Below are 25,854 nucleotides of genomic sequence, written 5' to 3'. Positions count from 1 at the left end.
TTCACTTGCAGCCTGATTCTCCCAACTTAACCATAAACATTTTGGTGTGCTGTGCAACAGAATACAAAAAACAGCAACGTAAACAATACGATATTATAAATACAATTTTTAAAAATCAGATAGATACACAGGGCTTTGCTGATCAGCAGTGCCTGCAAACCCCCTTTCGACTCATACATGCTGTCAGGTGTAAGTGTGACGCAATAGGGTATGGCTTGGCCAAAATGGTCCCACGGGCTAAGTAGGAAGGACTGAAAAGCCTAATTAGACCTGCACTCCACAGGCTCTCCATCACTGAATTAGAACAATAGAGTGACTAATAAATGATAAAAATGTGGCTAGGTTGCTAAGTGAGGAATGCGTTGGATTTTTTTTTTAAAAGGCCTTTAATATGCATTGAAAGATCAAAATTGCCAGTGCATGTCTGATGTCACTTGGGAGGGTATTCTACAGAGTGTGTGAAAATCTGTGACTCATTCCATGAAAAGAAGGACCCAGCAACTCCATCCATCTTTTTAAACAGATGTTTTTAAAGATGTTTTGTTTTAATATCTTTTAAAGGATGCTTTGTTGTAATACATTTTAAAGTCTGTTTTTATGATGTTTTAGAGTGTTTTTAGCGCTTTCAGTGGCCGCCTTGGGCTCCTACTGGGAAGAAGGGTGGGATATAAATCTAATAATAAATAAATAAATACTATTCTAAGCTGAATGCAGCTCACAGGTAGGTATGGTGGCATATCTGGCTTGATAAAGCTGATTTTGCTTCTTGCAGGGCTGAAAAAGCAGGGGGCTTCTCAGCACTGGGGACTCACAATACATAGACTGTGGCCTGTATTTGACTTGCAGGGTCACAAATTGTGCAATCTTCAGGTTATGGTTTTGTGATTACCCACTGTTTTTCTATCTGTGGTGGTGCAGACCTGCAGAGCTTCTATCACACACTCTTATGGGAGAATGCTGATGTGACAGAATGGATTGGACCACTTCATATCAAGTACGGAGGATCACATCTCAGAATGCTGTCCTCTGCTAAAAACACCCTGCAAACATAAAGCCAGCAGAGCAGGCATGGGGACAAGCTGGAATCTCTGCCCTTGATATTAATCTTTGGTTTGTAGGGAGTTTTGCTGGTGGGGCAGCATTGAAAGCCTTCTACCTCATTTCTCTTTCATTCTACTGCAGATGTCGGCTCTGAAGGCCTGGCTCAAAATTTGAAGGGCCTGCACAAAATGCACTTCCCCACTGGTCTTTAGATGAGGTTATGTTTATGGAGTTTATGTATTGCTTCCCACAACAAAAGTCCCAAAGCAATTTACAACAAAAATAAAATACAATAATACAAATACATAAGCACTTTATGTTTTTAGGGTAAAAACACTAATCATTGGTGCTGCTCAAGAAAACAAAAACTCTTTGCCTGGCACTGGAACAATGGCAAAGTTGGCACCAGGTGGGCCTCCATGGGGTGAGCATTCCATATAGGGGGAGCTATTACTGTTGCCACCCTGCAGACCTCCCTCAGAGGTGGCACACAGAGAAGGGCCTCAGGTGACAATCTCAGGATCTGGGCAGGCTCATAGGGGTACAGATAGTCCTATAGGTATTGGGGTCCTAGGCTGTGTAAGGCTTTAAAGGTCAAAGCCAGAATTTTGAATTGGGCCAGAAACAAATTGGCAGCCAGTGCAATCAGGTCAGAACTAGTGTTATATGTCCATAGAAACATAGGAAGCTGCCATATTCTGAGGCAGATCATTAGTCCATCTAGCTCAGTATTGTCTGCACTGACTGGCAGCAGCTCTCCAAGGTTTCAGACAATGGTTTCTCCTAGCCCTACCTAGAGATGCCAGGAATTGAACCTGGGACCTTCTGCATGCAAAGCAGAAGCCCTACCACTGAGGTATGGCCCTTCCCCTTTCATCCCTTCTTTTTCCCGTTAATAATCTAGTGGTGCATTCTGCACTACCTGTAGTTTCGGAATCACCTTCAAAAGCAGCCCTACATATAATGCATTGCAATGGCTTTACTTGGTAGTGGCGACAGGCAACAGCAGTGGCAGCATTTCAAGCAGGACTGGGTGGCTCAGTCTAGCTGCTAGGGATCGGGGAGAAATTCAATTCAGTTCACATTTAAAACTGAATCTGTTACATTCACACTTTCAGAAACAACATGAGAACACAACAGTCATCCTGCAAAATTCTTGCTTCTCTGCATTTTGCGATGCACTTCTCTAACCAACCAATGTTTACAAAAAGCATATATTAGAGGAACATGTGCATAAAATGAATGTATTAATGAAAATAACAAACCAAAATGCATTACATTAGGACAAATTGCCTGTGAAGATACGCTCTTTAGCCAAAACTGCATACGAGAAAGTGTTTTGTTGGATAAATTCACACTAAAATGCTGAAGCATTTTCATCAGGATTTAAAAAAAAAAATCTTTTGCAGAAATTCGCAGGAATGTGGACAACTGAACTTAAGACTGGAAAAAGGAGAAGTTGACTGATTCTTCCATTCCCACTAGCTGCTTGGAGCACCAGGCCAGGAAGCAATTTATGTAAGGGATCACCTTACCCCATATGTGCCAATTAGATCACTTTGATTTGTGAACCTTGCACTTCTAGAAGTACCACATCATGTTTGTTCTGTCTCTGTAAGGAGTCATTCCTTTACTGTGGCAGGACCTGCGCTCTGGAACTCCCTACCTATTGATATTAGGCAGGTCCCATCACTATACTCATTTAGACACCTGGTGAAAACTTTTTCAGTGGGCCTATCCAGACACTTGATTTCGTTACATCTGTTTTTAAATTTGATTTAAAATGTTCAGTTGGGTTTACTTGTTTTTAAATGTTTTTAGCAGTTTTTAAATATGTTTTGATTTTAATGTGTGTTTTTTAAAAATCATTTATATATTTGCTGCCCTGGGCAACTTTTGGGAGGAAGGATGGGATAAAAATGTAATAAATAAATAAAGTAAAATAACTAAAAGTTAAACAGAGGGTAGGGCAGGAGTGGGTCCCAGGGGCTGACACACCAGCCTTAAAATCCAGTCTGAGTACCTTGTAGAAATCTCTTATGACCCCTGCCCATTAAAAAAAAAAAGACGAGAGGGTGTAATAATGATCGTCCTCACAACATTATTTTGAGAATAAATAAGAGCCCACACCATACATTTAAAGCACAGGGCTTCCCCCAAAGGATCCTGGGAACTGTAGTTTGTTAGGGTTGCTAGGAATGTGTAGCCCTGTGAGGGGGAAGCTACCATTCCCAAGATTCTGTGGGGGAAGTCATGTGATTTAAATGTGTGTTGGATGTGCTTTAAATGTATGGTGTGCATCTGCCCTCAGTAAATGTTGCCAATATAGAAATAATACAGTGGGGAATAATGGTATTTGTTATACCTAGCTTTTTTGAAAAAAATACCCCAGCATCAGTTCTCAAATGTTTTCAAAACATCACCTACCCTTAAAAAAATAAGCAACTCCTCTTTCAGTTACTTCATAGGCAGCGTCGACATTTGACATGAGCTGAGGGAAAGAGGTTGTGATGGCAAGTGGTTGTACGCTTGTGGTCAGCTGAGCTTGCCTTCTCCAGAAGAGCCTATTAAGAGTGAGAAGAAGGAACAAAACAGAAAGAAAAGTTTTACATTATGGGAAATGGCAGGATTCACTTGGTAGCCTGTTGTTAGGGTTTACAATCAACCAGAACAAAAAAAGAAATCACGCAACCAGCCTGGCCAAGGTTTTAGTTTTCAGATCAGTTGCCAAAAAATTAAGGGACCGGGCCAGAATCCATCACACTCAGGCTCCATTTGCACTATACATTTAAAGCCGTATTATGCCCCTTTAAACAGTCATGTTTTCCCCAAAGAATCCTGAGAACTGTAGCTTGTTAAGGGTGCTGAGAATTGTTCCTCTGATAGAGCTGCAATTCCCAGAGTGGTTAAACAACCAATCCTTCTTCCCAGGGAACTCTGGCAATTGTAGTTCTGTGAGGAGAATAAGGATCTCTTAATAACTTTCAGCACCCTTAACAACCTTTGTTCATTTTTTAAAAAAGCTATGTATCTGAGATGAGTAGATAGCTTTTAAGCTGTGGTTCAGGCCTGCATAAACTGGTAGTCTCTACCCTGAGACCACATCAGAATGCTGGGCTACCCACCTTTGTTGTTAGCCTACTTGGGCGTTTTAAAAAAGGAAAGGCAGGTTATAAATGTTTCAAATAAAAAATAGAATAAGAATGAATAAAAAGAATTAAAGAGTGTGTGAGGGCAGCTTCCCACACAATGTTTTGTTTTGTACTGGTGTACAAAAGTACCTTAGCACAAATATACAGTATGAGTTGGTAAGTGCACATTTGTGAATTATCCCCGTGCTTTCCTCTTCAAAATATTTGAAAACAATTAACAAGAAAAGACTGAACATCAAGAGCCAAGGTCGAGGGAAGTAATAGTCCCACTATATTCTGCATTAGTCAGGCCTCATCTGGAATACTGCGTTCAGTTCTGGGTGCCTCATTTTAAGAAAGATATAGACAAGTTGGAGCGGGTTCAGAAGAGGGCGACGAGGATGATAGCCGGTATGGAGAACAAATCTTATGAGGAAAGGTTGAAGGAACTTGGCATGTTCAGTCTGGTGAAGAGAAGGCTGAGGGGTGACATGATTGCACTCTTTAAGTACCTGAAGGGCTGTCACATAGAGGAGGGTACAGATTTGTTCTCTGCTGCCCCAGAGGGTAGGACTACGTCTAATGGTTTTAAGTTGCAGGAGTGTAGATTCAGATTGGACATTAGAAGGAACTTCTTGACAGTAAGGGCAGTTCGGCAATGGAACCGACCGCCTAGGGAGGTGGTGGGATCCCCTTCGCTGGATGTCTTCAAGCAGAGGCTGGACAGCTATCTGCGGGAGATGCTCTAGTTGTGGATTTCCTGCTGTGAGCAGGTGGTTGGACTCGATGGCCTACAAGGCCCCTTCCAACTCTATGATTCTATGATTCTATGAAGAGCCCTGCTGGATCAGGCCACAGACCAAACTCATCCAGCATTCTGTTCTCACAGTGGCCAATCAGATGCCTAAAAGCAGGTCATGAGTGCAATAGCCTCCCGCTGATCCCACCTTTCTTCATCACCTTTCTTCGACAGGTAAAGTTTTATGTGAGTTGCTATATTGTCCTATCACCCCCTTTCTCTCCTAGATAGGGATGGATGAGAGATGTGATTCAGTTCACATTTAAAGGTGAACCTACCAAATTTGCACTTTCTGAAACAATATGTGAACTGAAACATCCTTTGAAATTTGCACTTTTTTAAAAAAAATGCATGTACCAGGGTAAATGTGTGTATTCAGACTAAAATGCTGATGAATTTTCATGAGGACTTTGTTTGCTGTGATGTGTAATGTGGAGAACTGAACTTAAGAATGGGAAAATCAGATTCTGAGAGAAACAGAAGTTGACAGATTTGTCTACCCTAGGCCTAGGTAGAAACCTGCTCTGGGACCTGTTGGTGAAGGTGAAGCGTGGGTGGTAATAATGATGATGATGGTGTATGACCTATCAGTGTGGTAAAAGAGACTAGTCATTCCAAAACAGGAAGCAGATAAACACTGAAATGAGACGAGTTCTTCAAAACCAAGAGCTGCATGTGAAGCAATGCAGTTTCAGCCACAATCAAGAGTACGTTTCACTTTTTTCAAATGAAGTACTCAATTGCCATATTTGGATAGCATAGCTAGGAGCTTCTTTAAAACCAGAATATAAGTCCTTTTTGGGTTGTTGTTGTTGTTTTAAAGAAGCTCCTAGCTATGCTATCCAAATATGGCAATTGAGTTCAAACTTTCATTTGAGAAAAGTGAAACATAAATGGACATATTTTGGAAAATACTGTTGTCTCTTGCAGATTTGATCATGTGGGAATCTTACCTATCCTTGAAGAAAAGAAGTTCTTTCCCTAGCATTGTAACAGCATCAAAGGAAAATCTGGAGTCACAGTGGTCTGGATTAGTTGGAGTTGATGGTTTGGGAAGAGGCTGATGCGGTACATTGGATCCAGGCTTCCGTGACCCTAGAATACCACATATAATTTATTTTATGGAGAAGTGAAAACTGCACTTAATTCATGTATTGATTACCTGTGGACAGAACTTGGAAAAGTTACTTTTTTGAACTACAGCTCCCATCAGCCCCAGCCAGCATGGCCACTAGATTGGGCTGATGGGAGTTGTAGTTCAAAAAAGTAACTTTTCCAAGCTCTGCCTGCGGACATATATTCCAAGTGAGCCCCATCCTATCCCATCCCATCAAATGTATTGATTTTTTTGTTCTTTGTGCACTTTCTCCTGCGTATTGTTATAAACTCTGCAGTACATTATTTACTATGGTCTGTACCAAATATTGTCCAGTTTTGCTTTTTAGGGAGAAAATAGTAATTTTTTTTGCACAGATTGTTTTTATTGAAAAATATTGCGATTATGCTAATATTCACCCTTTAAAAAACTCAGATACCCCTGCTTCCTGTAACTGCTGTTGCTTTAGTGCAGGGGTTCCCAATTTTTTCCCCCATGGACCAAGTGAAAATTGCTGAGGGTCCTGGCGGATCACTTAATGATTTTTCTGCGTGTTATAGGAATTGTAATGTGCTGTGCTAGATGCTGTATGATTTTAATTGTATTTTTATTCTTTCTTTTATTTCTCACATATGGTATTTTATTATATTACAATTTGCATTCTATAGAATTCAGATTGTAATATAATTACATACTATATAAGAAATTAAAGAAGCAGTAAAGTACAATTAAAAATCAATAAGAATGTTTAATATGGACATGCTGCAGATCACCTGAATGAAGCTCATAGACCACCAGTGGTCCACACACCACAGTTTGGGCACCTCTGTTGTAGTGCCAATTTCCTCCCTTAGCTACTTCTTTTTTTGTCTTTCTTGGATTAGTCACATGGATGAACCCAGCTAATCAATGATCACACAGTAAATGGGACACCATCATACTATGTAGCCCATCATAATTGGCCACATGATGTCACTGAAAGTAAGTGTAAACAATTGGGATTGAGAGTAAATTTGAGTGATGTATAAAATAGATGATGTTTGTGCAGGTAGTATTGACAAGTGTTTCTGATGCTCATAAAAAGTAAATAGTTTTGGCTCTGCTCTATTATTTAGTTATGGTGCAAGATTCAGGACTCTAAGGATGGTTTCACACATACACTTTGAGGGTTGTTTTGTCTGCATGATGCAAATTAATGGAGAGACTGGTAAATATGGAAAGTTGATAAATGTGCCCTATTCAAGTGTTTTGGCTCTTGATAATGCATCAGTGACAGACAAGTGAAGATCACCCATGCTAAAGTACTGGTCGTGCCAATAATTAATGTGGCATACAACACTCTCACTGTGGGTTGCATCCAATGTTAGAGTAGACTCATTGAAATTAATGTACATGACTGATTTAGGCTTATTAATTTCAGTGGGTCTACTCTGAGTAGAACTTAATAGGAGACAACCCTATAGAATTATTTTTACAGAGGCGCAGGTCTTGTTTCTCTGGTTTTGATGATGGGCAGAGCAATCCAAATGCAAGGGAGCCGGTGGAAGCAGTGCTGGTGGGAGAAGCAGCCAGCAGAAATCTGCAGGATCCTCCTCCTGCTTGGGAACTGCTGGCCCAGCTGAATGCTGGCTCCATTGGGAGCTGTGTGCATGAGCCAGCTGGAAAGAGCGGGCTCCCATGAACAGGCCTCCTGGGGAGTAAGTGCTCCCTATAGGCCACAATGGAAATTTACAAAAATAATTTACAAAAACTAATTACAAAAAATTTACAAAAAAATAATTGGGGGGGATTGGGACCCCAGGGGAGGGGACTGAACATGAGGAGGATCTCGTGTAAGTCACCCTCCGTGGCTCCTCCCCCACCACGCCCCCGGAATGCCCCATTTTGGGGCCTTCAGCCGGCCCTCCATCTGCTGGGCTAGGCATCCCTGGCAGACCTCCTGCGGTGCCAGCAGGCTCCTAGCAATGCCATGGCTCAAGCTCAGGAGCCTGATGGCATTGCTGGGGATCCACAGCATCCAACTCACCCCAACCCGGTGGAAAGGTGGGTTGGAATTCACCCAAAAGCTAAGCATATTTCTGAATAACACATACATTTTTTAAAAAATCCAGCGACAGCCTTTTTTAAAAAAAACAACACATCAGTATCTGTGCATCTGGATAGGCTTGCCTAAACAAAAAAGTTCTAAACAGGCACCGAACAAATTCAGTACGTACTTACTTATTTGGGGGGATATTTTGTTTAAATAAATAGTGAAATTTCTATCTGTCAATACTATTTAAAAGAGAGAAAAATGAAAATATTGTTGAAATGTGAGCAGGGTTAAGCCAAAAGCTAAATATTAAAAAAATGTATTATGGGATTGTTGCTGATATTTGAATATTCAGGCTGAGAACCCTATGAAATCCCGTATGAACCATATCATAGAGCCTGCCATTCATTGAGCATAATATCAAATAATAATCCGTACGTTAAAGAGAAAGAGTCACCACAGGTTAGCCATCACAAGCAGAACTTACTTATCTCCCAATATGAAAACACATTTAGCAGTAAGTCACTACAAGGTGTTTAAGTGATGGGAGTGTATTCTTTGCATATCTTATCATCAGGCCCTTTGAATACGATTCTGTTTTTAAAAGGTGACCAATAAATTCCAGCTATTATGAAGTGCTGATTAGTTCACTGATGTACACGTAGATGGGAACCATTCCCTAATCTTCCTCAAACCTGATTTTGTCAGTTGTAGTCTTTTGTATGAATGTTTGACAGGAAATGCTGGGATATGTGGGCAGCTGCCCCGTGTAACAAACCACTGAATTGCAGGTGGAGGTTTCTCAGTGATGTGCCCTCAGACCCTGCACTGACACCACCCTGAAACTGCTGAGACAATCTCTTTCCTATGAATGCACAGGAACGAGGGTTCTCATGTTCTCCCCTTTGCCCAGCGGCTATTCAGATTCCTTATTTCCCCACCATTGTGTGTACCTAGGCATGCATGGCAGTAGTAGTCTGAATAGGCAGGCTAATGGTAGGAAATCTCTTCCAATGAATCTTGGGAAATATCAGAAAAAAGAAATGGGAGTTCTACAGCAGATTATCTTTATAATATTTATTTCTAAATATAAAGACGGTAACAATTACAGGCGGATTGTTCTGGACCCCCGCAGTAAAGCGGAAATCGCCGTAAAGCGGAACCCCATTGAATATAATGGGACGCATCGCGCGAAAATGCCGTGAAAATGCCGCAAAATGCCGCAAAATGGCAAAATCGGCTTTAAAAATGGAGAATCAAAGCCGCCGCATTAGCGGAATGCCGGGAAGCAAAAGTAAGCTGTAATGCATACAATTAGCCAATAGCCAACTGTCAGAATTATTCAGATTACATTGCAATATATAAATGCTATAATTCAGTTTGTAACTCCGATTCCCTAATCCAGTATCTTAAAAGCTCAGGAAAAAAATGAATACAGTCTCACCCTATACATGCATCAGACCTCAGCAGCAGCAGGGGCGGCATATCTTCAACCAATCAGAAAGACCTGGTGAATGCCATTGTGTTCCTTGCATATTTATAGTCCTTTGTTATCAGGAAGGTGCTACAAGGGGATACATTCTGATTGCCGAGGCACCAAAAATTAACTCAGCAGTGGAAATAGACTGAAATTAATTTAGCAGCCTCTGGGTTCGTTCTCAGCTATCCTTATCTTATTGTTGACATTTGAGTTGGCAGACTTCCTAAAAATACTGGATGCACATTGTCTAAGGACAGAGGGGGAGAAAATCATATGTTTTGTTAATCATTCTACCTAGATGAGGGCTTTTGTGGGTAAAGTTTGATAGATATTGGGGACGGCCCATTCAGGCACATGCATCTGCATATGCCACCACAGCCAACCAGGTGCACTCCTACCCTTATTGCTGCCCTGCCCTGTCCCTTCCTGGTCCCAGCAAGCAGCACTGGCACTAAAGCAGGAAGGGTTGCACAGTGGCCACACTTCACCTCATACACCAAGAGTAGTTTTTTTTTTTTAAAAAATGGAGTTTAGGCTTAGTGCTCCTGTTTTTATAACTGATGTATTATTTAATCTGTTTTGTTTTATATTTTCGTTAATATTTTATGTTGTATTGTAAGCTGCCCCATAATCCAATCTGGAGGAACGGTGGGGTAGAAAGGCTCAGAAATAGATAGATAACAAATAAATGTGGTGTTGTTACCGTATAGTGCCTGGATTCCTTTCACATCATCTTTGGGGAGACGGAAGCCAAATGGATGTTGATATTTGTATGTTGGATACATCAGAGATGATGGGTCTGTTGAATGGGCAAGGCCCAGTGCATGGCCAAATTCATGAGCAGCTACAGTGAATAAATTAAATCCTGTGCAAAGCAAAACAATGTTTTATATAGGTATGTGCTTCTGAAAAGGATATAAGAAGAAGAAGAAATAATTCAGGGTATGCTCACTGCTTGTTCCCAATCCATATGTTTTGTAGATTTCCTATTGTGCATTGACAAGGGGTGTGCATTTGATTTTGATAAATCCTAAATCCTAAGGTAAATCTGGCAGTTTCAGTGACATTCATGCAGTGGTGGCTGATGGCTCCATGGGTAGTGGAATCCACTCTGGGTTTTCATCTGAACTTTCAAAGAGCTGTCCAAGGTGCTGAAATCTATTTGCAAAATAGGTTTGGTACCTTGGACAGCTCCTTGAAAGTTTGGACTAAAAACTGAAGTGGATACCACTGCCCCACTCACATAGAGCCACCAGCCACCGCTGGATTTGGGGCTCTTATTACACAAAACAGGTGACCTCTAAGGCATCCCAAATCAAAACTGGGCTGCTCCTAAAGCCATAGGACCACCTCAGAATTGCAGAGGTCCCAGAGACAGACTCCAAATATCTATCTCTTTAAAATCATTTATATCTCCCCCAGCATTCTATATAAAGATAAGGTGAGGGGGAAGAGGAGTGCAGTTTTGTGACTGACAGCTGTAGCTTCCAACCAGAGAATAACTTTACCAGGTTTCTTTTTTTATTTCCATTCCCAGAGTTTTGGGGGAGGCATGGGAAATGAGCTGCTGCCAACTGAGCAAAGACAAACCCTCAGATTTTCTTTTATCTTTACTGTGCATCAAGCCTTCTGAAATGTTGGAGGCTACTTTTCTAGGGGCATCTCTTTGATATATGCTGCTTTCATTCAGATTTCAACCTCTTTCTTCTGAAATTTGGCAAGTTTCTTAGAGGGATCTCTATGATTACCATGTTCACACAAACTATCCACAAAACTCTTGGTTTAAAAATAAAAAGCAAATCCTTTTTAAACCTCCCCTCTCAAATTGTAAATGCTCCCCTGGTAGGAAAACCTCTTATCCTCCTGAAATTTGGCAGACCTTTTCCCACAAGCAGGGACAATCATGATTGTAAATTTTATCCAATTCTGCAAAAAATATAATTCTGCAACAAGAAGAAAACTAGAGGAACATAGAAAGCTGCCTTACACTGAGCCAGAACACTGGTCCATCTAGCTCAGTATTGTCTACACTGACTGGCAGCAGCTCTCCAGGGTTTCAGTTCCCTCTTTCAAAACACCCTCAAAGTACTAAGGAGGGAATTAATTTGTCTGCATCAATTTGTCTGAAATTTGGCAGACTTTATCCACTTAGAAGAGAGCCGGTGTGGTGTAGTGGTTAAGGTGCTGGACTATGACCTGGGAGACCAGGGTTCAAATCCCCACACAGCCATGAAGCTCACTGGGTGACCTTGGGCCAGTCACTGCCTCTCAACATCAGAGGGAGGCAATGGTAAACCACCTCTGAACACCGTTTATCATGAAAACCCTATTCATAGGGTCGCCATAAGACAGAATTGACTAGAAGGCAGTCCATTTCCATTTCATCCGCTTAGAAGGAGCTATTATGCCTGTAAATATCATCCAATCATAGCAAAGTAAAAGAGTGATAGCTACTGTAAATTTTCCCCATAACAGTGAAGGGGAAGGCAGGGAGCTTCATTTTCCCCAAAATGTTCTGATTCAGACCTGAGTTGAAGTGGGCGGCCTCCAAACTAGTCCAAGCCAAACTGAGTGACTTTCTGAATTGCCAAATCAAATATGAATCAAATATTGTGTTTGGTGCATGTCTGCATGTCTATTTTCTTCTGGTTTAGTACTATTAGTTACCAATAATAAATGGATATTTCTGCACTAGATTTGAAATTGTTTTTATTGCTGATGCTTTTCTTGCTGTTTTTATTAATGGCTTTGGGATGTTCCATGGAAAGTGATTGATAAATCAATTGAAACAATAATGGGTCCTAATGACTGAAAAATATTTCTACAATGACCTGAGATTATTTGTGGTTAATAGCGGCCAGAACATACCTACTGGGCAGGATGGGGCTAAAAGCAGTATTCTGCATTGTGAATATATAGCAAAGCAAAACAGTTTGAGCAGAATGCAGTGCAGCCAGTATTGATATTTGAAGCTGGCTGGAAAAAGGAGCCTTGGAGACCTCATTTGCTTTTAATGGGACTGAGTTTGTTTTAAAGCAGAGCTGGGAAATCTGTAGCTCTCCAGAGATTGTTGGACTCCGGCTCTCATTAGCCCCAGCCAGCATGGCCAATGGTCTGGGATGACCATTGTAGTCCAACCTCGGGAGGGGGGGTGTCACAAGGTCCCCATTCCTGCTTTACAGATGAATATGTCTGTTTTGATGCCTGTCTGCCCCTTCCATGCTTAGCATGTTTATCAATAAGATCCTGTCTAAAGAAGACTGTGAGTCTCCAGTGCTTTCTTATTCAAAATAAAAGCAAACACTCTAGCTCTACCCCTGGAACGTCTCACAGTTTGGGGAACTAGGCAAGGCAGAAGAATATTTTTATTTAGGCAGGAATTGTCCGCGAGGAGGGGCGGCAACATGAACCTGGCCTCCTGGCAGCAGAGTCGCTGCCACTTACTGGGAGGGAAAGGAAGAGCAGTGAGAGGGCAGGAAGGTTAGTGCTGTATGGGTGCCTTGGTGGACCCATCTGCTGCTCCTGCCCATGTGCCTTAACAGTACTGACCTCCCCACCACCTTGTCCTTCCCAGTAAGCAGCAGCAACTCTGAAGGAGACTCAGGGTAAAGGGACACTTATTGTTCTGTTGGTTCCAGTGCATCTCCACCTCTCTTTTCTGCAAACAGGGGCATATGATGCTAGTCAAATCCTACCCCTTTTTACTGTAAAACCTGGTGAGATCAGTGCAAGTGTTTTTTTTACATTCAGCTTCAGTCAGATTTCACAACTGATCGGCAGATCAACCCGTTGCCCCTCCAGATGTGGGCAATGGAAACACTTTGCTGTAGGCGACTAGTATGCTCACAGCTTCAGAGGATGGTGATAAGGGAGAAGGCCTTTTCAGTTGTGGTTCCCCATCTGTGGAATGTGCTCCTCAGCGAGATCTCCCTGGTGCTTTTGTTGACATCTTTTTGGGACCAGGCAAAGACATATTTTCTTCCCAGGCATTTGATAGACTGAGATGATGTTATTTTGTTATAAGTGTATTTTTAAGTGTGTTATGGGGATTATTTGTTCTGTTTTTATGGTATTGCTTATTTGTATTTATGCTTTTAATGTAAGTCACTTGGAGACCTTCAGGTAACAAGCAACTATGGCTAAACTACTACTCTGCTGCTGGGAAGTCAGATACATGGTGCTGCCCCTCCTCTTGTATTTAGCATGGTTGTAAAGCTGAGCCTTGTATATCTGTGAGACTTGCACAGGAGTCCCCAGATCTTGTTTCTCCAAAGGCATTTTCATGTGGCCTGAATTGCCTTTCTGATTCTCTTGTAGTGCTTATCCAAATGCATAGTCATTAAAGAAAGAACATAAAATGGGAGTCATTTCTTAACTGTATTGATAAAGCAATGGCAAAGTGTCAGTGGACTTTCACCACCCTGATCTTCTGGTACAGGGCATGGGGAACTTACAAGTAATGGACTCACTGGAGTGTATAATCATTGATCTCAGTAGACCTGAACTCCAACTCTGTGTTGGAATTGCTTTTTAAGATGTTTTTAAAGCTGTTTTGTTTTAATATGTTTCAGAGTGCTTTTTAGTGTTTTTGTTTGCTGCCTGTGCTCCTTCTGGGAGGAAGAGCAGGATAGAACTTTATTAATTAATTAACAATATAAAGATGGTTCTGCTTCTCCAGGATAAAGAGTTTCAGTAGGATTTTCCTCAAGTAATGATAAACCACTTCCTGGTAAATATTCAATTGTCTGTGCATTTTACAGTGAACTCTACTCTTGATTATTTTAGGACAGATTGCCTCTTCTGGAAGCTTTCAGGACATCATGTGGTTTTAATCTTACCATTCATCCCCATTGTCCACTTCTCTGCGTTGTCAAAGTGAGTGTCTCCGCCCAGTCCTTCCCCAGGTGCGAAAGCATGCGCTAGAGTCCCCCGTGGCCCATCAAATGGGTAGGAGTCCCCATGGTCTAACAGAGAGTACAAGAACATCATGTGACTTTGTAATCATGGCAGATGGTGTAACCACTAGGTCATCAAGATATGAATTGCGTAATGCTTTCTGTTGTGGTCTCAGCACCCTGCAGTTCCACAAACATGGGCATTTCAATGGAATCTGACAAATATTGCAAAGCTGCTGACAAATGAGCCAGTGACTGGATGCTAAGACCAAACAGCCACTTCCTTTCAGAATGATAATTTCAGCTGTAGTGCATGAAGTGAGGGCACCACTGCTGTACAACCCTCCTGGCTGCCACGTACTGGTACAGGAGTGGGGTGGGACAGAGTGGCCCTTTTGAGGCCAGGGGAGCACTGGATTGGCATCATTGTGTGCAGGTGTGTGCACATCTGTGTCCCCTGCCATCTCTAAAGCCATCCTTCCCTTGTCCCTGCTGCTAGTCAGCCCAGGACAGCTGCGGTCCTCCGCTTCACAGGCCATGACTGGGATGCTCCATTTGTGGAATGCCCTCCCTAGTGAGGTATGTCTTATCTCCATCACGATTAACTTTCAGGAGGAATTTGAAAACATTCCTGTTTACTCAGGCATTTGATGGCTGAAGAAGACTGTTCCTGGCAACCTGATTATCACTGATGAAAGAATGTTTTTAAGCTGTGTTTTATAATATTTTAAACTGTGTTTTCAAATGATTTTAATTGTAATTGTTGTTTGGAATTTTTATGAATCTATCAATAAAGCCTCTGCTCTCTCTCTCTCTCTCTGGCCTACTTATTTTTTTTTTTGGTAAATTTTATTTAGTGTTAATGAAAACACAACAGCATAATAAAAATAATAAATACATCATACACATTAAAGCAGTAAAATAATAAATAAAAATCAGATAACAAAGAAAAAAGATTCTGCCTCATTTCTTTACACGCCTTTCCTGATCTCCACAAGAATGTTTGGAAAGTTTTTGACTGTTTTAGTTTTTCTTCTTGTTAAATTGTTTTGTTTACAGTATGTTTGCTGCCCTGGGCTCCTTTTGGAGGAAGGGCAGGATATACCTTCAATAATAAACAAACAAACAATAGTTTAGAAATTAAGACTCACCTGTCTTCTGGTGCGCTCTCTCTCTCTGGCTTGGATAGAAGGTGCAGCAAAGTCTTACTTTTCCTTCACATCTCCCTATCAAGTCGCCCCCACAGTCACGCAGTCCTTTCATCTCCCCAGCACTTCTTCCTTATTTTGTATCACTACCCCAGACCCTGCCATCAGTCACGGTGCATGAGTGTGGCACCGGTGCTGCATTGTTTTCCTGGCTGCGGCAACAATGCTACTCCCTGAGACCAGGGGAGGAGGGATAGGTGGCTATGGGGGAAGTACAAAGTTGGCAGTGGTGGCCTTGCCTCCCATGACTATCAACCTGGTGCTTCCTTCGCCACCGCTCTGCCCCACCCCATCCCAGTCCTGGTTAGTGGCGGTGCTGTCGCAGCTGGGAAAGCAGCCCAGCAGTAGTGCCCCTCCTCACATACCGCGACGGCTTGCGGTCAGCCCTTACGTAACTTCCACCCTTCATCTCCAGTTGCAGTAGTTAACGTTTTGCTCACAACCATCCAACCAACCATTACCCTTGACCTCTCCCTCCCTCTGTTAAGTTGCTGGAGAGCCAAGACCTATCTTTCCTTCCTTCCTTTGTTTCCCCCAGCATAGAGTGTCTTGTACACTCTTGGCACTGTATAAATAAATACATAAAACCTAGAGACTTTGATATTATACTGTGGCAGGTAACAACTATAGACTGTGGGCGCCTCCAGATGACCTGTTTATTAAGCATTCATCCTGACTTGTTTTCAGGAAGGTTAAGCGACATTGACTATTTATTGAGCTTTCATCCTGACTTGTTTTCAGGAAGGTTAAGCGACATTGACTATTTATTGAGCTTTCATCCTGACTTGTTTTCAGGAAGGTTAAGCGACATTGACTATTTATTGAGCTTTCATCCTGACTTGTTTTCAGGAAGGTTAAGCGACATTGACTATTTATTGAGCATTCATCCTGACTTGTTTTCAGGAAGGTTAAGCGACATTGACTATTTATTGAGCATTCATCCTGACTTGTTTTCAGGAAGGTTAAGCGACATTGACTATTTATTGAGCATTCATCCTGACTTGTTTTCAGGAAGGTTAAGCGACATTGACTATTTATTGAGCTTTCATCCTGACTTGTTTTCAGGAAGGTTAAGCGACATTGACTATTTATTGAGCATTCATCCTGACTTGTTTTCAGGAAGGTTAAGCGACATTGACTATTTATTGAGCTTTCATCCTGACTTGTTTTCAGGAAGGTTAAGCGACATTGACTATTTATTGAGCATTCATCCTGACTTGTTTTCAGGAAGGTTAAGCGACATTGACTATTTATTGAGCATTCATCCTGACTTGTTTTCAGGAAGGTTAAGCGACATTGACTATTTATTAAGCTTTCATCCTGACTTGTTTTCAGGAAGGTTAAGCGACATTGACTATTTATTGAGCTTTCATCCTGACTTGTTTTCAGGAAGGTTAAGCGACATTGACTATTTATTGAGCTTTCATTCTGATTTGTTGCAGGGAGGTTAGATGACATCGCGTCAAACCAAGTGTTACCCCACCCTTTCCACTGCATTTTCCTGTCACTTTCCTTATTGCAAAAAGTCCAGGTTTTGAGTGTGGGGGGAGGAAAGAGGGTTTGTTGCACAAGACCTCTCAATTAACTCAATCAACTCACAATCAATCAAAGTGTGCAATCTGAATTTGCTGGTATGTGTTTGAATCCCACCCAAACATAATGACAATCTGGAAGAGTGCTGTGATACTTTATAAACCTAATTCTTTGCATATTGAAATAATTTGGAAAGGGACCATCATTTTATAGGTGCCTGGGGATTACTGTGTCAAGTAGGAAACAGGTTGTGTGATTGCCTGAGATGGACGGTCTTCACATACATGCATTGTTTTGTGACCCTTCGCTGCTTCTTATGCATCTAATAACACTTGCATGGTGCCAGATCCCTCACTTCTTTCAAATTGTTCCTCAATCCCCACTTTTTAAACCTTCAAGTCAACAGTAACAAAATCAAGATACATCTTATTGTATAAACTCACATATGTTCCTGTACACTTCTTTCTCTCTGTTTCCAACACACATACACATTCTCTTGCTACTGTCAAAGTTTGGATTGTAAGCCCCTTGGGGCAGGGACCCATCCCTTTTGCTTAATCTACAAAATGCAGCATACATGCTACTGCTAAGGACTAAATCTTAATCCTCATGTGCTCTAACACTGGGCTCATCTACATCTCTTCGCGGTCATCCCAGAGTGCAGGACACAGAATAATGGTCTAAAGTTCCAGAAAGCCAGATTTAGGTTGACAAAAACTTCCTGTTAGAACAGTACGACCATGGAACCAATGACCTAGGGAGGTGGTTGGCTCTCCAATACTGGAGGCAATCAAGATGCAGCTGGACAGCCACCTGAAGGGTATGCTTTAAATTGGATTCCTGCATTGAACAAGGGGTTGGACTCAATGGCCTTATAGGCCCCTTCCAACCCTACTAATTTATGATTCTATGATATCAAAAATGAAGGTGTGTACTTTTGTACCAAGATGCAGTGTGCCTGCTTTTTGCAGAAGGTAAAATATGAGAGCCAGTGTGGTGTAGTGGTTAACGTGTTGGACTATGACCTGGGAGACCAGGGTTCGAATCCCCACACAGCCATGAAGCTCACTGGGTGACCTTCGGCCTGTCACTGCCTCTCAGCCTCATGAAAACCCTATTCATAGGGTCGCCATAAGTCGGAATCTACTTGAAGGCAGTACATTTACATTTTTGAAAAGTTTTTATTGAAATGCAGTCCAGTTTCAATCCAACCAATATCGCATGGAAAGGCCTCCACACATCTAGACCAACATTTAGTTATAAATTAATTGCCTTATTTTACCTACCTTAACTCAAGTATAAATGGACCTACCCTATCCACAATAATACTAATGCCTGGTGGCTAATGCTGTAGACTTTAGCTGTAGCAATTACCTCCACTTTGGAAAGATATCATGATATCTGCTTCTCCTGTGTTTGTCTTTAGAAAGTTCAAAGGGGCAGCAACGCTCCACACTTTCAGCCCCATCTCCACAGCCTTGTCAACTTCTGCATTACTTAGGCTGGACGTATACTTTGTTACTCTGAGGAGGAAAAAGACATAATTCAGGATGCATATATACAGTGATGGCAGGAGCATCTTGTGAGGAAGGGTGGTGCAGTGGACCTAGCCTCCCAGCAACTGCTTCTGCTGTGTACTGGAATTATGAGGTGGTGGGACAGGGTGGCAGTGACGTTAGAGTGGTTTAGGTTTACTAGCAAAGCCAGTTTGCCAGATCACATGACTGAGTTGAACAGAGTTAGAATCTAATGTAAGTCCCCCCCAGTCCTGACCCCACTCCCTTTATGGGACGTTACTCTTCACTGAGCCAGCTTCGTCTGAGGTACAGCTGAGCTGGCAAAGCCGGGATGAAGGATTTATGCCAGGATATCTCTGGCTGAGCCAGGGTTGGGGATTTATGCCAGTGTAGCCCTGGCTGAGCCAGAGATCTGCCAGATCCTAACTCACTCATCCCGGCAAATCTTGGGTTTGTATTGCTCGTGAATTTGCTATGTTCTATATATGTTTACTTGAGGCACTGGCATTTATGTTATATCTTGTTTTGTGTTCTGTACTTCAGAATATGGTGTATTGTATGGTTTGTTTCTGGTCTTATTTCAGGTCTGTGGATCATAATAAATTGATGATGATGACATAAAAATACTGAAATAAAATGTGCATTTAAATACATATTTTGTGATAAAACAGTATTGGCATACAAATTTATTTTTTGTATGGATTCTTTAAAAAAACCAGATTAATGTGGAAACAGAATGCAACAATTTTATGAATGAAACATGCAAAATTGTTACAGCCTCAAAATAGTGTGTCCACAGTTCCTACAAAAATAATTTCCTTGGCCCATTTGGCAGATGCTCAACATAGGGTGCCTACAGACTGTCAGTATTTTGCGAGAAGGATTCAGTCACATACTAAAAATTTAGGTTGTGCAATGAAAGTGGATTAAAGCTCTCTGTCACCCTAGCACAACAAATACACTTTAAAAAAAATCATACTTCCTATAATTTGGGAAGTGATGGGGAAATACATTGAAAAGTGTGGAATGAATTAATAATAGGAAGCTGTATAAACACCCTGCAAGCAAGCAAATCGGGAATCCAGGACAAATACTCATTGTTGTATAACTACCCTATAAACAGATTAGAATGAATGTTCAATAAAGACCAGGCATAGTCTAACTACTGTGTAAGCTTTGTGTGCACAATGCTCAATAAATAAGTTGTCTGGGGTAGCCTCTCGTGTTTTTTTCATGTGCCCCTTAGGTTTTTTTTCCACCTAAGTCCTGCAGACTGGCCTCCCGCCATGCAACATGCCTCCATAGCACTGCAAACTGCTTCTAGAGATGTTACATAGCCAGAGAAAGGTCTGTTCAGGTTCCACTGGTGATGTGGACATGTTGCTTTGCAGCAGTACTTCCAAGCATCTTCCAGGTGGAGCCCACATGGTTAAAGAGAAAGTGGACTGGAGATTAATCTTGTTGTCATTCCTCTATCTTGTTCCAAACAAGACTGAAGCAGTCAGATAATGTTGCAAGCTGAAAATTTAATGCGACATATATTCAAGAAGGCCCCAAAAAATCAGCAGGGAAAAACTGGGCAGGGTGCATGCTCTGACTGGAATTTATAAAAATTTGGGAACTAAACTGATACAGTGCATACCACTTAAAGCAGGTGTAGGGAACCTTTGTTGCTGAATTAAAACCCCCATAAACATCTCTAGCCATTGGCCATGGTTGCTGGAGTTGATGGGAGCTGTAGTTCAGCAGCAACTGAAGGGCCAAAGGTTCCCCATATCTGACTTGAAGAAACACTTTGGACTTAGAATTTTATTTCAATTGGGAAAAAACTCCAATGTATTCATAGCCACCTATTATGTAATGTAGCAGCAACACTGTTTCAGTGCAGGCCAATATGCAGCTTCATTGTCTTCAGTGCAGGTTACATACAAGATAACGACTAGCACCAAAATCCTGTTATGCCAACACATATCAGATCAACCGCAGAACAGGGCTATCTCTTGATTTGCAATATTCTCACATTTCTGAAAACGGGGTAATCTGTTCTGAAAACAGGGGTATGTACATACAATTCTTTGACCTACATGCAAAAAAACCCATTTTTTAAATGGACACCCCCCAAAAAACAATTCACACAACTGTACTGGCATCATTTACTATCTGCACTTTCTGGAAACACTTGAAGGTATTTTTGTTCTGGCCAGCTTTCCCAGGTGGATGAATAGGCCTCTGCCATGGCTGTCTACCTTGTATTCTTTATAAATGCATCTCCTGTAATATTTTTTTGCTGTTTCAACAGTTAAGCTGTTTTTATTATATTTACATTGCATTGGAACATATGTGGAAGGAGATATATTCTTACTCCTACTGTCTACTTCTGATATTCATCCTGCGAGCAGAAGCAGAAGTATAGTTTCCAAATCATGTGAGGTATTAGTTCCCCTCTGTTCGGCACTGGTTAGACCTCATCTTGAATACTGCATCCACCTCTGGACACCGCACATTAAGAAGGACGCAGACAAACTGGAACAGGTTCAGAGGAGGACAACAAGGATGATCAGGGGACTGGAAACAAAGCCCTACGAGGAGAGACTGAAAGAACTGGGCATGTTTAGCCTGGAGAAGAGAAGACTGAGGGACGATATGATAGCACTCACTCTTCAAGTAGTTGAAGATTGTCACACAGAGGAGGGCCAGGATCTCTTCTGGATCGTCCTGGAGCTCAGGACACAGAATAATGGGCTCAGGTTGCAGGAAGTCAGATTTCGACTGAACATCAGGAAAAGCTTCCTGTTAGAGCAGTATGACAATGGAACCAAGGCTCTCCAGTACTGGAGGCCTTCAAGAGGCAGCTGGAAAACCACCTGTTGTGGATGCTTTAAGTTGAATTCCTGCATTGAGCAGGGGGTTGGACTCGATAGCCTTAGAGCCCCCTTCCAATTCTATGATTCTGTGAGTGGAGTTGAGCCACTTAGGAAGCAATTCTAACTATGGGAAACGATGTAATTTATGGTGGCTTAAGTTAAGCCATTTTAAAGTACACCAGATCCAAACCCTGGTCAGGAGCGAGGCTACTGCTGGCTGAGTTGCCCCAAGCCTGGCAGTGGGAGAAAAAGCCTTTAAAATAGTGTTTGACTTTTTTGTCAGTGTAATTTCTGCTGGGTTGCCAGGTCGTGTGACTGAGCTGAATGGAGTTAGGATCCAGCATAAGTCCCCCCTCCATTTACCTCAGTACTGTCTACACTGACTGGCAGTAGCTTCTAAGGATTCAGCAAGGGGACACCCCCAGTTCTATGTGAGGATGTGGAGGATTCAACCTGGGAACTCCTGAATGCAAAGCTGATGCTCTGCTACTGTGCTACAATCCTTGCAGAGTGAATGGAATCTTATTTTATAGATTGTGATGTTTATCTGTTGTAGTTATATACCATTGTATTATTAAATGTTGATTTCCTAATGTAAACAGCTTTTGGATGAAAAGAAGTATGTAAATACTTGAAATAACAACAACAACAACAATAATAGCATTTTAAAATATTAAGAAAGCAGATTTTTTTATGCTATGATACTATGTAAATAAGTTAGGAAACATTTTTGCTTTTAGTCCTAGGTGTTCTAAGAAGTGTTCTAAAATCTTAGAGGCCATCTAGTCCTCTCACCAGCTACTCAGTTCCAGATTATCTAAAATAGTAACATATTTGAAGAAAATGTCCCCAGCTCTAAACCTACACCTCCTTACTGAGGGCTCATCTACACGGTGGTTGACTGTGTGTTTAATGCTACTCACGTGTCCTTTTAATTCTCATAGTTCACATGATGTTACCAGCAAACATAAGCTATCATGCAGTTTCCCCCCTGTAAATCCATACTAACCCAATCCTCTGATAATATGAAAAGGGAAGGAAAAAAACATCTTAGCTCCGTATCTGTAGTGCATGCAGATGCTTTGCTCTGATGATTTTAGGTGGGTGTGTCAATCGTTCCCCTCTCCACACCCACTCTCTTCTCCTCCCTTCATTCATTCATTTTGTTTCCTGTGGGCTGAAAAGCAACTTCTGGCTGCCCTCCCCTGTTCTGCTAGCATTGTTATGTTGCTGCAAACAGTGCCTTTATTTTCTTTTGCCCCCTAACTGCTGTGCAAAAGCATAACACTGCTCAAACAAAGATTTGTATTTCAGCTATATCTTACGAGGGAAAACACAGGTATTTGCACTTCTGGTTGTTTTTTTTAAAGGAACTCACTGCAGCATGCTTGGTTTCCAAGCAACCAAATTAGAGGGTCTGGTCATTAGGAAACTGCATGATTGATCCTTCCCCTCAGTGTGACTAGAAAACACCGTGTTTGCAGCTGGCGTTGAGTCCTTACTGTGGATGGTGCAAATCGCTCAAAGAAGAAGAGGCTGCTGCTCTTGCTGCTGCTGTGCTGCTGCTGCTGCCGCCGCTGCTGCTGCCGCCGTGGGACCACCACCTCCACCACCCTTCCCAGAGGGACTTCTGCCTGGCAGGACCAGGCCCCAGGTACCCAGCCAGCCAGGACTGATTCTTACCACCTGTCCCTCTTTGGAGGGATACATAAGCTGGCTGGCTGAGGTGGCCTGGGAGACCCAGTGCCTGCAGGAGGAAGAAACCATCGCCCAAGGGAAGGAGAGGCTGCTGCTCTTGCTGCTCTTGCTGCTATGCTGCTGCTTTCTTTTTCTTTTTTTTACTTTTTTGTTGGTGTGTTGATGCAATTTGAGATGAATGGGTGCCTGATTATATGAATGTATGTCTGAGTGAGTGTGTATGTTTATATGCTGTATATATGGCTGTATATATGGCTGTTTTTATACGTTTAATTGTTGTATATTTTAATTGTATTATGTGCTTCGGAGAGAGTTTTATCCATCAGGCGGGGAGACTTGAGGGGCCCCCAATGACCGTAGTGACGGGCAAAGGAAGGTGTGGCGCTGTGAGAAGGACGTGCCAGGTAAGGGGAATGTGGTCCAGACATGTTGTGGCTGTGCCTTGTTCCGGTCCTTCCCACACCCGCAAGGTCGTTGGTAGTCCTATCAGCCAACTCTCAGATCTCCAGTTGCTGTTATTAAATGCCAGATCAGTATATAATAAAACCTCCCTCGTCCACGATTTGATTGTGGATGAGGCAGCCGATCTGGCATGTATAACCGAGACCTGGGTGGGTGAGCAGGGAGGAGTTGGTCTCTCTCAGCTCTGCCCATCGGGGTACTTGGTTCAGCATCATGGTAGATCTGAGGGTCGGGGAGGTGGGGTTGCTGTCGTCTATAAGAGTTCCATCTCACTCACCAAGCACCATGTTCATTCAGTTACTGGCCTGGAGTGTTTGCACCTTGTGTTGGGCCAGAGGGACAGGCTGGGAATCCTTTTGGTGTACCGCCCACCTTGCTGCCCAATGGCTTCCCTAACTGAGCTGGCGGAAGTGGTCTCGGATATATTGTTGAGGTCCCCCAGACTAATAGTACTGGGGGATTTCAACATTCATGCCGAGACCACTTTGTCTGGCGTGGCTCAGGACTTCATGGCTTCCATGACAGCCATGGGGCTATCTCAATATGTTAGTGGTCCAACACATGTATCGGGGCACACTCTAGACCTTGTTTTTGCTACTGAGCATGGGGAAAGTGATCTGGATGTGGGGAGTTTTACAACACTCCCTTTGTCATGGACAGACCACTGCTTGCTGAAGTTTAGACTTTCAGTAACCTCTTCCCTCTGCAAGAGTGGGGGACCTATTAAAATGGTCCGCCCCCGGAGACTAATGGATCCTGAAGGTTTTCAAAGGGCTCTGGGGGATTTTACGGCAGATAGGACTGGCGCTCCTGCTGAAGCCCTGGTCGCTCTGTGGAATACGGAGATGACCCGGGCTGTAAACATGATCGCTCCTGCACGCCCTCTCCTGTGTAGAGCTCATACAGCTCCATGGTATACTCCAGAGCTGAGAGCGATGAAGCAAGATAGGAGGCGGCTTGAGCGGAAATGGAGACAAACTCCCGACGGATACAATTATGTGCTGGTTAGTGCTTCGACTAAGCTCTATGTAGGAGCAGTGAAGGCAGCTAAAAAACATCATTTTGCTGCCACTATTAAATCATCTCTTTGCCGCCCAGCGGAGCTCTTTCGAGTTGTCCGGGGGCTTCTCCATTCAAACCCTCCGGACACGGTGGAATCATCGGAGGCCCGCTGTAATCAGTTTGCCGATCACTTCCAGAATAAGATCTCATGTATCCGCCAGGACCTAGACTCTCAAGTTATAGCAGTAGATCCTAGTGAGATGTCCGGAGCACAGTCTTGTCCTGTTTTGTTGGATGAGCTTCAGTTGGTTCAACTCGAGGACGTGGACAAGGTGCTTGGACAGGTACGTGCAACCACTTCGGTACTGGATCCTTGCCTCTCCTGGCTGATAAAAACTAGCAGGAATGGAACAGGTAGCTGGGCCAAGGAAGTGATAAATGCCTCTTTACGAGAGGGAGTGGTCCCGGGCTGTCTGAAAGAGGCAGTGGTGAGACCACTCCTGAAAAAGCCTTCCTTGGACCCAGACAATTTTAACAGCTACAGGCCAGTGGCGAATGTTCCATTCCTGGGCAAGGTCTTGGAACGGGTGGTTGCTGGCCAGCTCCAGGTGCTATTGGATGAAACTGATTATCTAGATCCATTTCAATCGGGTTTTAGGCCCAGTTTTGGCACTGAGACAGCCTTGGTAGCCCTGTACGATGACCTATGTTGGGAAAGAGACAGAGGGAGTGTAACTCTGTTGATTCTCCTTGATCTCTCAGCGGCTTTTGATACCATCGACCATGGTATCCTTCTGGAGAGGCTCGCGGAGTTGGGAGTTGGAGGTACTGCTTGGCAGTGGTTCCGCTCCTACTTGGCGGGTCGTCTCCAGAAGGTAGTGCTTGGGGAACATTGCTCGACACCGCGGGCTCTCCAATATGGGGTCCTGCAGGGGTCAGTTTTGTCCCCCCTGCTTTTTAATATCTACATGAAGCCGTTGGGAGAGGTCATCAGGAGTTTTGGAGTGCGTTGTCATCAGTATGCTGATGACACGCAGCTCTACTTCTCCTTTTCATCTTCTTCAGGTGAGGCTGTCGATTTGCTGAACCGTTGCCT

At 42.7% G+C, this 25,854-nt stretch overlaps 1 protein-coding gene across 1 annotated transcript in view; it reads right to left on the bottom strand.

Annotated features, from left to right (window-relative positions):
• MMP20 (matrix metallopeptidase 20) overlaps nucleotides 1-25,854 on the bottom strand; it is a 32,957-nt gene that overhangs the window by 4,867 nt on the left and 2,236 nt on the right. Inside the window, exons 2-6 of the mRNA XM_061628731.1 lie at nucleotides 18,590-18,738; nucleotides 14,418-14,543; nucleotides 10,262-10,444; nucleotides 5,925-6,066; nucleotides 3,469-3,605 (exon numbers count right to left, since the gene is read on the bottom strand). Of these exons, the coding sequence (XP_061484715.1) occupies nucleotides 3,469-3,605; nucleotides 5,925-6,066; nucleotides 10,262-10,444; nucleotides 14,418-14,543; nucleotides 18,590-18,738 (737 nt within the window). The remainder of the gene's footprint in view (nucleotides 1-3,468; nucleotides 3,606-5,924; nucleotides 6,067-10,261; nucleotides 10,445-14,417; nucleotides 14,544-18,589; nucleotides 18,739-25,854) is intronic.

Source organism: Rhineura floridana, chromosome 5 (genome assembly GCF_030035675.1).
Source record: "Rhineura floridana isolate rRhiFlo1 chromosome 5, rRhiFlo1.hap2, whole genome shotgun sequence".
Lineage (NCBI taxonomy): Eukaryota > Metazoa > Chordata > Lepidosauria > Squamata > Rhineuridae > Rhineura > Rhineura floridana.
The sequence above is the reverse complement of the archived record's forward strand: the minus strand, read 5'-3'. Positions and strand labels throughout refer to the sequence as shown.